The 15,370-nt window shown below is 40.2% G+C and overlaps 1 protein-coding gene across 4 annotated transcripts in view; it reads left to right on the top strand.

Annotated features, from left to right (window-relative positions):
* LOC110959551 (MAM domain-containing glycosylphosphatidylinositol anchor protein 2-like) overlaps positions 1–15,370 on the top strand; it is a 287,510-nt gene that overhangs the window by 151,413 nt on the left and 120,727 nt on the right. For all 4 annotated transcript variants that reach the window (XM_051960688.1, XM_051960689.1, XM_051960691.1 and 1 more), the window contains exons 7-8: positions 13,312–13,403; positions 13,480–13,717. In XM_051960688.1, the coding sequence (XP_051816648.1) occupies positions 13,312–13,403; positions 13,480–13,717 (330 nt within the window). The remainder of the gene's footprint in view (positions 1–13,311; positions 13,404–13,479; positions 13,718–15,370) is intronic.

Genomic DNA, 15,370 nt, shown 5'->3' with positions numbered 1-15,370 from the left:
TTTGTCATCGCTAATTAACAGGAGGTGGGTTTAGCATGTTATCACACGTCTCAGCATCGCTCTCCCGAGCCTCATGAGCTGTCGATGACGCAAATGCAGCTATGGTTGTTATAGCAGAACAATGGTACAAAATTATCCATATTCATAGGTTTAATACATCCTTTGTGCCAGTATGGATTGGACCGTGAACCTTAAAGTGCAGCACAAACGTTAGCACGGCCATTTCAATCAGCATTAAGTTCATCACCACACCCTCCATGATGATGGAGGACGGGTATCATGAGGTGCTAAAAATGTAGCTTTTACAGTCTCAGCGCTAGCAGCCTACAGATAATTACGTTGTGCGTGGTGACTAGCTTTTTAAAACCACAGTCTTTTGTAGAACAATTCCTACATTGTTTGCTCGCGCTTTTGCAGCATGTCACTGGCACTTTGTCAGACTCGTTCCTCCTGTTAGTGAGTGTCACGCTGCATGACAAACAAGCTCACAGCATCTTTCCACATTAACGGGGCCGCTGAGTGGGCCGGGATCAGGATGAGCTAAATTTCCATCTTTAGTAAGAGACTTTGATTGTGGCAGTTACTGCTAGATGGTTAAATTAAAAAAACAAAGTGATGGGTTTTTCTATATATTTAGTCTAAAGACAGTGTGAAGATGGTAAATGGTTATGATCAAAACCAATATTTGAAAATGCGTAAAAGAGATTTTAATTTCCATGTCCAGCAAAGCACTGAACACAAACATTTTAAAAGGACTTTTTAGAGTTGTTGTGTAAAAAATACTGGCCACCAATGTACAGTTAATGAATTAAGAGCCTATATTCTGCACATTTACAGTTTCATAATGAAGAATTAATGACAGACTGCAACGAACTTTCCAAACTACACAGATTTTATGCAAATGTGTTAGATGGTGATGTAGATAGGTAACAGAAGAAAAGCCTTGATCTCAAATGAGGCATTTTGGACAACTAAGGAGTAGAGTTTTCTACGTGTGTAAACCAAGCAAACAAAAAAAAGTTATAGTACACAAAAAATTGAATTATTCAAAAAATATAATTTGGGATCTTTAAATTGTCTTTAAAAGCAATTTTGGTTCCTAACAAACTTTGCTCTCCTGGGTAGATGGTTCTGTTGTAAAGTGATGCCTCCATCCTTCCCTCCTTTCTTCTAGCATGGACTTGGTGGCTTTCTCTATGTTTTTTAATAATATAAATGACAATGCAATGATGTAGGAATTTTTTTTTTTAGTTTTTTGACAGACACTTCATGCTAGTCTCAATGGTAAATCTCAATTAAGTCTGAATTTCATGTGAGCTCTTTAATGAATTAACTTACAGAAGCATGCCGTAGCTGATTTACTTTTGAACACATGCAAAGCAGGCGGTATATGTTAAATGGTCAGTGTCTCCCACACAGTTTTACCAATACTGACACAGAAATATTCAAATTTACGGTAAGAATTGTGGTATCCAAGTCCTTTGTTATCTAAATTTCATGCAACCTAAAGAGCAAAAACATTCAAAATTAATCTGGACTGTATTTTGGCATTTCTTCACTGAAACATATACAGCCATACACAACCTATATGAGCTGATTGTTTTTGGCCCAGGTGATTAGTGGACTTGTGCAGACTCTCTGTGGTAGCATTTTATAGTCTATTCCACACAAAGTGTAGCCTTTAATATTGCAGCCAGTTCATGTGAAGTACAAGTTAAAGAACGTCTGCCAAATACAGATGGCACTGCAATATGTACAGTATATTATGCATATTATATAATGTGCATATAAATTTATTATGTGCGTATTGTGTATAATGTGCATATAATTTAGTCACATTTCATTGTAACTGAATTATAATCGAACTACGTAGGAATTCAATGAAGCAGTTCTGCTTTGTTCTGCCGTGAATCTCACATGTTGCTTCTTCTCTTTCTATCTCGGATGAAAATTAATGTCACACTCACACATGAAAAAAATGTGTCTTGTCTTAATTATGTTTGATGGATTGTGCCGCAAAGTTTCTCCACTGGCAACTTTTTATTTTTATTCTTGACATGACACTTTGAAGTAAGCAGAAAGGGAAAATGGAAAGAGAATAAGCCAGGCTTGAGGCTCGAGTGTAGGCAGACCTTTAGTGGGTCTTTGTTTGATGTACGTGTGTGTCTTCGTGTGTGTGTTTGTGCACTCGTCCATCTATCTCTGTGAGAGCCAGCTAGAGGTTTAGACCATCGTTGTGGGGACATTTTGTCGGATCCACATGTTCCTGGTCCCATGAAAGGTCTGTCTGAAGGTTAAGACTTTGTTTTCAGGTTAAGCGCTTCACTGTGATGCCTAAGGTTAAGGTTAAGGGCAGGATATCACTGAATGTTTGTGAAAAAGAGACACACACAGAGAGAGTGTGGCTTTCTCACTTGAGAATGCAGCAGTGCTCTGCCAGTAGATATATGTGTAGTGTGTAGGTGTTTGAAATGTTTGGAATAGTAAGCACTTGGGAAGAAATGCAGGTCACCTCTCCCTGAGCATATCTGCAGATGCATTGATATTCATGTACATATACTCCCTGCGTACAAAAAATACCAAATGATCTGCTTCTGCTCCACTGAGTTCATTCTGCATGTTTCGCAGGGTCACCTCGTGGCCTCATCTTTGCCTATCTCAGCTTGTTCGCCCTCCTCTCCAGTCCTTGAGAGGCCTGAACAAACTGCTGTTGCCAAGGGGGGCTGTGCATGTGAAAACACACATCTCGCCCCAGCAGATGGTAGTTTCGCTGGCCATACTGTCCCACCAGCCAGACTGCCTTCCAGGGCTTGGCCATCTCCACAGTCAGCGCAGCAGGCTACTGGCAGCACATCACCCTGCTGACAAGATCCTTTTTATGGATTAAGGGTCCGCAACACGTCTTCAAATGCAGGTCAATACCCTGCTTTACTCTGCCACTCGAGACCATTCTATCCCCGGCGTGGACACCAGTTCATGAAATATCCGCTGCGACAATGCAAAGACACTCTGCGCTGGTTGCTTGAATGTGTGTTGCGTATCAAATGTGAGTAGGCAGCTCTCAAATGGAGAATTGGTGAATTGAGACAGAACTGTCTGTGGAGGGTGTTGAAACGGGCAGCTGGCCTGGCATTTTGTTTTCATGTCTCCCTGCACACACAGCCGACTCCGTGCATGTGTTTCCCATCTTTTTGAAAAAAAAAAAAAGCTTTTTTTTCCCCCTCTGTGTGATGCAGAGAAATGAACATTCCTGTAGCTATCAAAGATTCAGAATCAAACGCCGTCGCGTTGTCATCGGATTTTCCCCTACAATTCCTGCAGGAGTTCCTGAGAAATGCAGGTACGAGGCTTTTACAAGCCAAGGCATCCATCAAGCCGACATACTAACATAGACGCAACTAATTACACACACCCACACACACATTTGAGAATAAACACATACAAAGTCAAACAGCTACAATTTGTAGCTCTGATTGGAGGCTTGCTGTTATTTATAGAGAAGCAGAAATGCAATCTTTTTCACTGTGGGCTCCACACCGATTATATTTAGACTGTTTGGTGGGGAGAAAACAATCATGACATGAACGCCTTGTAAAACCCTCTCTGTCAGCACGCAAATCAACATGTATGAGTGACCCTTATCAAATTTGCTTTGGAAAACATTTCCGGTCCAAATTTGAATATATTTCCATTCATGAATGCCAGATTCAATGGATGGATGGGCAGAACTGGCGCCGGCCGGCCTGTTTCTTGCCCTGCTGCCCTACGGACTGTCTGTGTGTGTATTTGTATGTGACTGTAGATGCATACATGCTTGTTTTGTTGGTTCTTGCGGCGCCTGTGTCTGCACGTTTTCAGCACAAATTAAAGCCGGAGGTCAGACTGAAGGTTGAGCGTAGCATTTCGGTCCACTAAAGAACAGTCGTGTGTGGCTGTAATGCTGTGAAGCTGCTGATGCATGGGGAATGTGTGGGTGCTAATGCGAAGACACGCCAAGTTGAAGCGAGGACAGCGAAAGGTGCTCGGGAAGATGTGTGCACGAATTGCCTCGTGTTTTTCGTTGTCCTTTTTTTTCTTCTGTGTTTAACCTTGAGCCGAGGAGAGTGGCAGTTTCTAGAGACATCCATCTGGCTCCGAAAGATGAGTTCGGCTTCACATGCTGATATTCTCCACAACAGTGAATGGAGAGCACAGTGTGATGCCTGCTGAGAGACGGACAGGCAGGACTGACTGAAAAATGAGATGGACTGATGGGTAGACGGGAGGATAATGATTCAGGCTGAGAGTGAAGAGAGAGACGCCTCTTTCTTCTCCAGCAGACAAAGGCAGAGCGAAAGCAAAAGAGGGAGTGACAAGAAAAACACATTCAGACCTCTCCTTTTTTTCAGTTTTGCTGAATATATGTTTGCATATTGAGTCTTTTCCATTGCATAGTATGTGCTTGTCATAGCTAATATGTCAGGCCTGTGTGCATGTGCTACTAAGAAGCTCCCCAGAGGTGGTATTGTAATCCTGCAGTGTGACACGAGCTCTCTGTAGAAGAAGAAGACCTCAACCAGGGCTTTTCTCTTTGTGTGATTATCTACGCTTTTCATGTACAGGCCACCTATTATTCCCACAGGCTATTAAAGCTATGGAGAATCAAAAAGGCTCACTACAGGCAAAAGCCCTTCAGTTTGCAGCAAAAAAAGAAAAAGGGAGCACAGGAAGAGTGTAATGCGTATGCTAATGATCCAAAAGAATACCTTCAATATCCGCCACATCACAATTGAACTGCATGCAGCCTCTCTGGCAAAATGGCACGTAAGCAAATGTAAGAACAAACGGAACCCCGGTTTGGTGTCTCTCCCTGTGTTACCTTGAAGAAAGTAGCTGCTGCAGTACGCTGAGTGTGTTTTGCTTCCTGGCGTTTTGCCACAGTCAAGGTTCAATGACAGGAAACTCTGATGATGATAAAAGGGGACCGGCTTCCAAAATTCATCAATAATGCATGCGCGCATATGTTGACTTGTGTTTTATGCTCTAAAATCTGTGATGCAGACATTGCCTTTTAAAATATCTGTGAGTTTCCTATACCGGCGCTTGATATTTGTAGTAGATGCCACACAAATGCAGCTGAAACACTGTGGCATGCTGTAAATTACTCTCCCTTCTGAGCAGTTAATATTTAGTATGTGGCTCAGACACTAAACATGAGCTTTATAAAGCCTTTTAATGGTACATATTTGCTGCCTCACACAGCTTTAATATAACTTTGTTCTTTAATTTTAGTGACAGTAGTTTGAGGTATTGTTCTTTTAAAATCCCCGTGGAGTTAAGGGGATCTCATGGGATTGTGTATAAATAGCACGCCACTTTAAAGACGTTTGCATGCAATGTGTCTGCGCATTTTAAGCTTTTGTATGTCAGTTAACACCGTTTAATTCCAGTAGGATTCTATTATGAAGAAGTGGTGTCATTTTACATATGGTTTATTAAGAACACAGCCTATTGTGTAGGATGAAGGCTCTGGGTAGTATAGAGGTGAGACAGTTGGGTGATTGCAATGATAATAAACAGGGCAAGGTTAAACCCAGATAGCAAACTATGGTTGAATCAATGTTAAATCTATGTTGAGACCTAACGTAGAAATTATACAGAAAGCGCAAGGTTGATAAAATGTTGAGTCAACGTTTGCTTACATAGATTACATGTTTGCAAACATAGATTCAACATTAATTCAACATTGACCTGTCAAACATTTTAATTAAACCAAAATACAATGTAAATTCAATGGTATCTTTTAAACACAAACTTCAATGTTGACAAAATGTTGTTGAATCAACGTTGATCCAACCATCAATCTTCAACCGTAACCACAATTCAACCTTCTTAACCCTAATTCAACATTGATTTAACATCTTTTGTTATCTGGGTAAAGTGTGATTTATGGTTGAAAAGCAAACGTTGACTCTACATTTTATCAACCTTGCGCTTTCTGTATAATTTCTACGTTAGGTCTCAACATAGATTCAACATTGATTCAACCATAGTTTGCTATCTGGGAAGTTACTGTGTCGCTAATTAGTACTGCATGAAAATGAGACAAGAAAAGCAAAAAAAAAATCTGCAGTGATAACACACAAAATGACTTAAAGTCCACTTAAAGCCATGAAAAATATGCTCTGAGTTTGTCACAAGCCCTGTGTTATTAACCACCAAGCTAAACCTGAGTGAAAACATGTATCCATGTGCGTAAAATAAGCAGTATTTTCTGCTCTGAAAACATCGGGGGTGCAGATTGACAGCTTTCTTTTGATTGACAGCTGTTTTGATTAAAGATGACAGATTTTTTTCATGGTTTTCATGAAGCATGTTTTTCCACTGTTCGTAAAAACCAGGAGAAAAATCCATCATTGTTTTCATGAAACCATTCTCAAATTAACCACATTACCCATGAAAATAGATTGAAATTCATAGATAGTTAGATTTGAAATGACAAACTTTGCAGCTGTGGTTTAAGTTTCCTACGATAATAAACAAAGCACACAAGGCAAGTCAGTAGTTAGCATGTACTGTTAACAATGGTACTAGATATCCGCAGGACATTAGGAAGAAGGTTGGGGATGACGTTAGTAACAGCAGATTATCTGAGAGTTCCAAAGATGAAAGATTGCAGAACTACTCAGGGGAAAAAGGTCACTACAGAGGCAGGTGTTGGTGATGAACTTCAGCTCTACATCAATGTGGCTCTTCACAGAATCAACCCACTTCTTCTTCATGTCATCATTCACAGGAAATTTAAATATGGAGAATGAGCTGTTCTGCACATTTTGGCATCCAGTGATGATGCATTTGCACAGCTCGCTACCAAACTGTTGGCTGTAGGAGGTGCAGTAACTTGGATTTGAGCAGGAGAACCACTGATGCTAATGTGTTTTGGTTTTTATAATGTTAAAGTGAGTAGTCATGGCTCCAGTGCATCATCGAGCCATGATTTCTGGTCTGCCCTCAAAAGTTCTGAAGACAAAAAGGATGAAAAACTGCGTAACGGTCCACAATTTAGTGCGACAGAATTCTCAGTAGTAGATGTGTAGAATGAATTCAGAATCAAATCACTGGGTATCTTTTACATGTACGTTCCACAGGTGCTTCGTGTACCATCTCATAATACAGCTGAATAATAAGTCTCTAAAATATTTTTTAAAAACTAAATAAGCCTCATAAAGGTAGGTGTTAAAGCTCATTCTTGGCCTTGGAAGCAGTTCTGTGACAAAAACACTCACTTTTTACAGAGTTTTCAAACATATCACTTGGTCAACATCAGTCCATAAAGTTGTAGAATGCTACCCAGGTAGTCTACTACCTGTTCAGCCCTTATGTTATTGTAGGAAAATCAGGTTGCCTGACTGAATATCTAATCAAGATCGTAGTCATAAACTTAAGCCTTCTAAGTCAAAGGAGATTCGTGCAGCTGCTGACTGCCTGAAATGATTCCTAACTATCTTTTTTACTTGCAGTCAAAGTCAAGAGGCCAATTCTAAGAATACCTAATGAAAACACTGTAGTTCAAGACAGCTCCCTTTTGTTATGTAACTGTTGCTATGGTTGCTGCAAATACACTTTTGCTGGTAGAGAAATGTTAAATTTGAGACGAGAATACTAGTCTAGAGTCCAGAAAACCCATCAAAAGCCTTCATCAGCCAAACCTATCAATAATTGGCAGAAAGAGCCTGCGTGGAAAGGTTGCCAATAATATAAGAACTTAAGTGTGCATTAGGAATTCAGTTATTTTTCTCTGCAGAGATGAGTAACTCAGATCTTTTGTCAATAAAGATGTGAATAATGTCAGTGTGAAAACATGTCCAATCTGATACATACCAAGTGTCAAAATTCTGTATGTGAGAAAACTTATATGTGAGCCAGTCTTTCAGCTACACTGATACACAAGAATCGACTAAACCCACCCAACTTCTGTATAAATCTTGGAAATTCTGTCTGTTCAAGCTCTTCTGTTCCTGTAGGCTTTGTGTCTCCTGCTAGCTTGCTTCATTCCCCGATCACATCCTCTGCTTCAAGCCATCCACAACATTTCCACACTGAAAGAATTGTCAGGTTACCGTTGTACGCTGCTGTCGGAAAGCTTAACACGGCATTTGCAGGCTTCAAACCGTACCGGTTGTATCGCAAAATCTCCACAATCCTCGCTGCACATGTAAGAAGGTGACTGGAGCTTCGACAACAAAGCCTGGGTGACATTTCTGATGGCTCTGGAAAAAAAAAAAGCTGGACCACGAGTTGAGATATTTTTCTCAAACTTTGCAAATGTTCCGTACCAGTAGGCTGCAGTATTGGATTGCTAACTAGCTGTTTACTCACAATCTCATACTGTATACGCACATTAGGGCTCTCGTAAGATATTAATGATGTTGTGAAAATTGTGTAACAGCAGTCGGAGACACAGTTTACCTCCTTCAAATGGGAAAGTTCTGTTTCCAGGCAGAGCCTTCATTAAAGATTCATGCGACTTTTGCCACGACTTGGTTATCAGGGATGAGGAGGGAAGAGCGACAATGCAGCGTCGCCCGATAAAGTCTCCCAACTCTGCACTTCTCACCTCACAGGCTCTTCACAGTCGCTTTTTAAAATACCTCCACTGTTAGATTCTCTGCCATGCATAAAGGAGCAGGCATGACTTGAGTCAGCTGCTGTCCAGCAAAAAATTTACTACAACCAGGGGAAGTAATGCCCACTTATCTCTGTTGTACACAAATGTAGTCGATTTGCAGGAATGCCGACTCACTATTCAATATTTATGACCAGGTAAAATGGCAGGAAAGGATTTTTTGAATGGCGGAGACAAGGAGGGAACCGAATCTGAAATATGCATGAGTGCACATATGCAGCTATTTTGATGTGCAGCTGCAGTGCCGTGCAGGAAATGAGGGAAGGCTGAGTCACCACGAGGCAAAATCTGGGGAAAGTAGGCAACGAAAGAGTGGCCATAAAGATTTAATCAGACTCCCAGTTTAGCGGAAAGTTAATCTGTGTGTAAGCAATAAGAGACAATGGATTTCCAAATCAATATGCATTTATCATCCCTGCAACTGACTCAGTTTTCTGCATTGACCTTCCCATCACAGAAATCAGATTTTTCACAGCATTAAATCCAGAGTTAGTCTTAGTGAGCTGTGTTATTTTATGAAAATAAACTAGATTAACATGTTCTGATATTGGTGTGATAACACAGCAAGCCTTCCTGTTTTGTTGGTATTATCATATATATTAAAAAGTGGAGCTTGGCCACACAGGTCAGCGTGGTCTACAGTGTAATCAGGACTTTGCTCGTGTCACAAATCAGTGCAGAATTGCTTAATTAAAAATATGCAAGTAGATGGGAAACGCTATATATATGATAATTGACTGGCTGCAGAGCAGAGACTGCAAAAAAAAAAACTACAAATGTTCTGTCGAAATTTTAGCTTTTTTGAGCATCAAATGTGAACTGTATCTTTCTTAGGGATGAACGATGTGTAATTTAAAAAACTTCATATTGCGATTATTTTGGCAAATAATGTGATATAAGTCATGATTTTTGTGAAATTCTTTTCATTTATCCCCCTGAAATTGGTTGGCCTTTAAATATTCTCTTTTGTGGTTTAGTTCTGTCTTAATGTAGACATCAGTGAACAGCGGAAATATTTAAGTAACACTGCATAATGCTTTTAAAAGGTATTTTACATCAGTTAAAACTTGCAGCTAGTTAAGTTTCACATTTACTTACCTATTTACATTATCAGAAATGTGATCATTCTTGTGCAATTTTGATAGTTTGTAATGCATGGTTCTTCAGTAATGTGAGCAGTGAAAGCTTTTCCAAGATTATGATATAGCTGAGTGTCCGTTTAGCTTTTTTCTTTGCCTGCTTGTTTGTTTCATAGTTTGTCTTTTGTTAATTTTCCTTTTTTGAGTGTTTCGAGGTAAAACAATAGTCACTGTCACTACTTTTCAGTCAGCCAATCATATGAGTTCTAGCAGTGTTTCCAGTGGGATTTTTTTTTCCTTTTCGTTCCTACAATTTTCTTCTTGTAGGATAAAGTTCCCTAAAGACATTCCAAATTATGCCCTGACAGTCTTGATATGTTTTCCAAACGTGCATTAATATTCTTTGTTACCCTGTAACATTGTGGGAACGTTCTCCAGTGTGTTAAATCAATATCATCCCTGAAATATCTTATAAACATCTCCGACAAAATCTTCTACCTTTGTTCATCACATTACAGGAATGTTTCCTAAGAAACACTCTGTCAGCTGAGAACAAATATTTTTTTGAATGTTGTTTTGAGAATTGTTTTTTCATGATAGGCAAAAAAACAAAAAACGTTAACAACATTGACCGATACTACATTTTTATTCCAGTATCGGGCCGATAATATCAATGGGCTGATATTATCGGACATCCCTAATGGACACATAACCTAAAAGAGCAAGGCAAGTTTAATTGTTGAGCACATTTCACACACAAAAGCTTTGCATATTGCATTACAATTTCAAAAACAAAGAGAAATAGCCTCAAAACATTCAAATTTTACTAAAAAGAAAAGCAAAGATGATACAAATTATGACATAAATGAAAGTAAACACAGCTTTAGGTAAATTACAGACAAGTTGAAACCAGAATTTACAATGTGACACATAAAAAGAACATTGAAAGCCTGTTTTAAACACCGCATTTTATCGTGGAATCAATATCTGTAGGTGATCAGGTGAACTTAAGGGTTACGAAGTGGATACCGGATCGTACCAAAGAGATTTAAAAGGAAAAGATTAAAATATTATTAATGCGCAGCTCCTCATCGCCTCGGCTGCTACATCTAGAAGCGTAATATTATACACTGAGTGGTGATACGACCGTAGGGCCACTTTAAAGTTTGATTCATGACATCCTGTGGTCACTTAAGTGTATCTACACAGCACCAGCATTTTAATATATCTTCCCCCAAAAGGTCCAGTTTTGAAAAAAAATAAAAAATAAGATTGAGCTGCTCAACTTTGTGCTTCCTGCTGATAACACTTCTGTGATGTTACATAAAAACTGCAGGTAACATTTGCTTTTGAAGCTAATGTAAAATTCAGGCATATCTGGAGTACTGACCTGCAATGAGTGAATGCATCTTTAATGCTACGTTCTGGCAGGAGCGTAGTGGAGGAGTCAGCTGGGATTGATCCGTCAGGCCGAGTCGGTATCTGATGAAGGGGCTCTACGCATAACTTGTTTTGACAGTAAACAGGGAGAGAAAAGTCAACGCAGAATCCAAATGATAGCGAAGGTGTTTTGTGATTTTTGGCAGCAAACTGTGAAACTCTGCTCTGCCTGTGATGTTCTGAGACAAATATCGGAGTAGAAATGTGGAAAAATCCCTCCCCGAATCGCTTCACACAACTCGAAGAGCGTCGCTCGTGGATAATGCGGCGGCGTGCAGCTCAGACTTGTTGAAAGTGAAATCTTCACATGAAAGTTAGCACTCAGACGCGAACATCCAAATGCCAGATTAACAGGAATGAGTGCATGGATGCGAGAGGGGTTTGACCGACATCTTCACGAACAAAGATTGAATCTGACCTCGCAGTGAAGCAGCACTGGTCGTTAGATTCCCGCTTGTGTTACAGTTCCTTAAGCTGCTAGAAGAATATATGTACTCGAGCTGGAGGAATGTAAAAAGAGGTTTGCAGTTAATCCAAATGTTGATCCGCTGTCACCTGTGACAGCGCAGTGACTCACTCAGATGTGTGTGTGTGTGCGTGTGTGTGTGGATAAGATAATACTTTCTTAAGAAGCGGCTACCAACTCTGCTTAGGATGTCAGCGAGACACAAAAGCCTTTCCAACCTGTCAAGATTTAACTACAAGTCTGTCTCGGGAGGTTTCCGCTGCCTGACATGTATGATGGCAGGAAAATCTGACTTTTCCTCACAGATATTTTCAAGGCTTCCACTGTGGACTTTATGTTCTCTCATTAACCTTATTCTGTGTATGTTGACTTGTAAGGAAATTGAATCTCAGCATTTGTGTAGTAGATGTACACTGTGATGTGCAGAGAACGTGGGCTGCTGGTAATGGCTTGTATTTTCTTTCCACAAAGGTCACAGATGTATGCCGCACACCATATTATGACGATTGTCACAGTTTCCATGCCAGTGTTATTGAATTATATACCACGCAGCTGATTGGCAGTGCCTGGGAGAAGAAAAAACAGACTATATGGATACAAGAATGAATGCAAATGCACAGCGGTGTTTGGAGAGTGTTGACATGACTGTAATGTTTGTATCTGACACGCGTCAGAAATAGGATTCTCTGCCTGCCGACGCTGATTTCAAACGTGAGGAGGAAGATCGTGTCAAGGAGGCGTGTGTCACTCGTCTCCCCTTCAATGTGCAGCTTGGCAGGCATCACAATGTTTTGCACATTCAATTTCCTGTGTTTAAATCTGACACGCAGGTTTTGTTTTCGTTTTCCCTTTACCAAACTGAATATGATAATGTCACTTGGGAATTGCTAGATGAAAAGATTTCCATGGTGCCGTCAGCTTTTTTTTCGCCGAGGAGATGAATTGAACAGTAGACGCAGGGTTTGGAACCAATACAGCATGCATTATAATGAAATCATCTTCTTTTTTTTCCCGTTCAGAGAAGCTCGGCTTTGAAAATGGAGTTTGCAAACCAAATTGGATTAGAAATGGTGGATATTTTGTTAGGTATCTCTCCAATTTCACAGCGTGTGTGTTTGCGTGTGGGTTCGTGTGTGAACCTGCTTCAGAAGCGTCGAATTCTTCGCTCTGCAGCTTTCAATATTAATGCTGCTTCAAAGCTTTAGCCTTTAAAACAGACACATGATTCTGCTTCATCTGTTCTCTGTTTGACCCCACGGCTGCATCAAAAGCTGAAGTTTCAATTGTACCAGAGCAGTTCCAGTTGTCCCGTCATTGTCTGCTCTTCCAAACCACTTTGATGATTTCACCTGTGAAGTGACACATCCAGACGAGCAAAACTCATCTTTCCGCTCAGATCAGTTATTTCAGGCACAGCGCCGACTCTGTGTGAGCAGGTAACACATTCATTCACTGGAGATGCATAACGGAGAATTACAGCTCAAGTGTGGACATTGGGCAAAGTAAAAATGCTCCAAAAATCCATAAAAGCCTGTCTTTGGGATTACATCTTCAAAAACCCACATCGATATGACAAGCAGAGCTGTAACCTGCACTGAATGTCTCAGCGTTTGTTCCAGCAGCAAATCCAAATCTTATTAAAATTCATTTTTCCTTCGCAGCTTTGAAAAAGGGACGGTTCTGGATCACTCCTGACCCCTACCACAATGATGACAACATCCAGATCGGACGAGAAGTCAAGATTTCCTGCCAGGTAGAGTCACACGAAAGCAGATTTAAGGTTAAACTGAGTTGCTTTTCAGTGCTACATGATGAGTTTTGTGTCTCAGGTGGAGGCGACGCCTCCAGAGGAGCTGACGTTCAGCTGGCTGAAGAATGGCCGTTCCCTGCGGAGCTCCGAGCGGATGGTCATCACTCAGACGGACCCGGACATCTCACCCGGAACCACCAACCTGGACATCATCGACCTCAAGTTCACCGACTTCGGCACCTACACCTGCGTGGCGGCGCTGAAGGGCGGCGGCATCCCTGAGATCAGCATCGACGTCAACATCTCCTCCACAACTGGTGAGCCTCACACCCCGTTGTGTCAGTGACTCATCTACACACCTCCCCAACACATGCGACACCCACTTCTCACAGCGACGTCACACGCAGACATCAGACTTCAACTTTGTAAAGAAACTTTGTGAACAGTCTTAGATTTGTAGGTTTTGCTATCAGTTCTGTCGCATTTATTATCATTTAACTAGAATCACGTTCAGTCTGATTATCTAAACCTGTTCTTAGGTAGTAAAAAACTGAGCATAGTGCACTGTAAATGCTATATATTTGGTGGTGTAACTGCACCTGTATTCATCCCCAACTATTTCAGTGTTCGATTTGGTTCGGCTTCTTTATTTTTGCTACTTCCTGTGAACTAAACATCTGGGTCAATGTGTAATTGCAGGACTTTTTTGTAACAGCCAAAAAACAGCCAGAATCTGCGACTTCTCTGCTGTACAGTTCAATCAACCAGCCAACATATGGAGCTGACATTTAATTTCAGCACCCAGCTCACTTTTGTCCAGTGATGTTTTTCAAAGAAGTTTGCTGTGTCTTTAATGCCGACAAAAAGACAGACAAGAAGCACTTCTGTGACAATTTTAGAGCTAAAAATGCAGTGCAGGCTTTTGTTTTTCATTCAAGCTGACAAGGAATATGATTCAGTGGTGGAAAGTAACTAAGTACATTTACCTAAGTATAATTTTGAGGTACTTTCCTGAAGTATTTCTTTTCTGTTCTGTCTTGTACTTTCATTCCAATACAGTTCGGAAGCAACTCGTGTAGTTTTTATGCTCCACTGCATTTATTTAATAACTTAAGTTATTTTGCATATTCAGTTTAGCAATACAAAATATAATTAACTAATAAATTATAATGTAATATAATAGATTAACAAAGAAGTTTATTGATCCCTGAGGGGGGATTTGCAAGTAGCAGATATAAAGCAGTTTAATCACCTTTACCAGCTTCAGTTTCTTTAATTACATTTTGATGCTAATACTTTTTTACTTTTACTGGAGTAAACATTTACATGCCTTTTACCAGTACTTGTAGCGGAGTATTTGTAGTGTAGACGAATACTTTTTATTTATGTATGTCACATTTGACTGTGAACAAGTCAGTGTTTTGTACTGACTGTATGTAGAATTTGAGTGTCTTAACAGTTGCACTGAGAAATCTGAACATTTCCCTTCTTTGAGAAGTTAAAAAAACAATAAAAACCTAAATAAAACATGTTTTTGTATTACTGCTACAAAAACTATCTGCTCTGCTGATAACCCAAACCAAGGACCATACCGAGCCCTAAATACCGTGTGCCGTTACACCCTTAAGTATAATCATTGTGACCTGTAAACTCCACGTGCATGTTAAGTCCTGTAGGTCAAAGCTGAACATGAAAATTACTGCAGAGCTGCCATTTCCCCAGATTTCAGTTGCTAACTTGTAATTTCAGTTGCTCTGTAATGGACAGAAATGATAGCAATCCTACAAAATAAGACCACTTTAGAGGATATGTGACTTTTCCATTAAAGGATTCATTCACCCAAATTCTAAAAGCCATACTTTAGTTGTACAATACTTTTCGTGGTTTTCAGGGCCACGGATAGTTTTGGTTTTATCTCCTGAGGTTATCCAGAATTCTGCACCTCAGCACAATGGAGGCAAATGGAGTGT

The sequence above is a fragment of the Acanthochromis polyacanthus genome, chromosome 16, assembly GCF_021347895.1.
Source record: "Acanthochromis polyacanthus isolate Apoly-LR-REF ecotype Palm Island chromosome 16, KAUST_Apoly_ChrSc, whole genome shotgun sequence".
Classification (NCBI taxonomy): domain Eukaryota; kingdom Metazoa; phylum Chordata; class Actinopteri; family Pomacentridae; genus Acanthochromis; species Acanthochromis polyacanthus.
The sequence above is the reverse complement of the archived record's forward strand: the minus strand, read 5'-3'. Positions and strand labels throughout refer to the sequence as shown.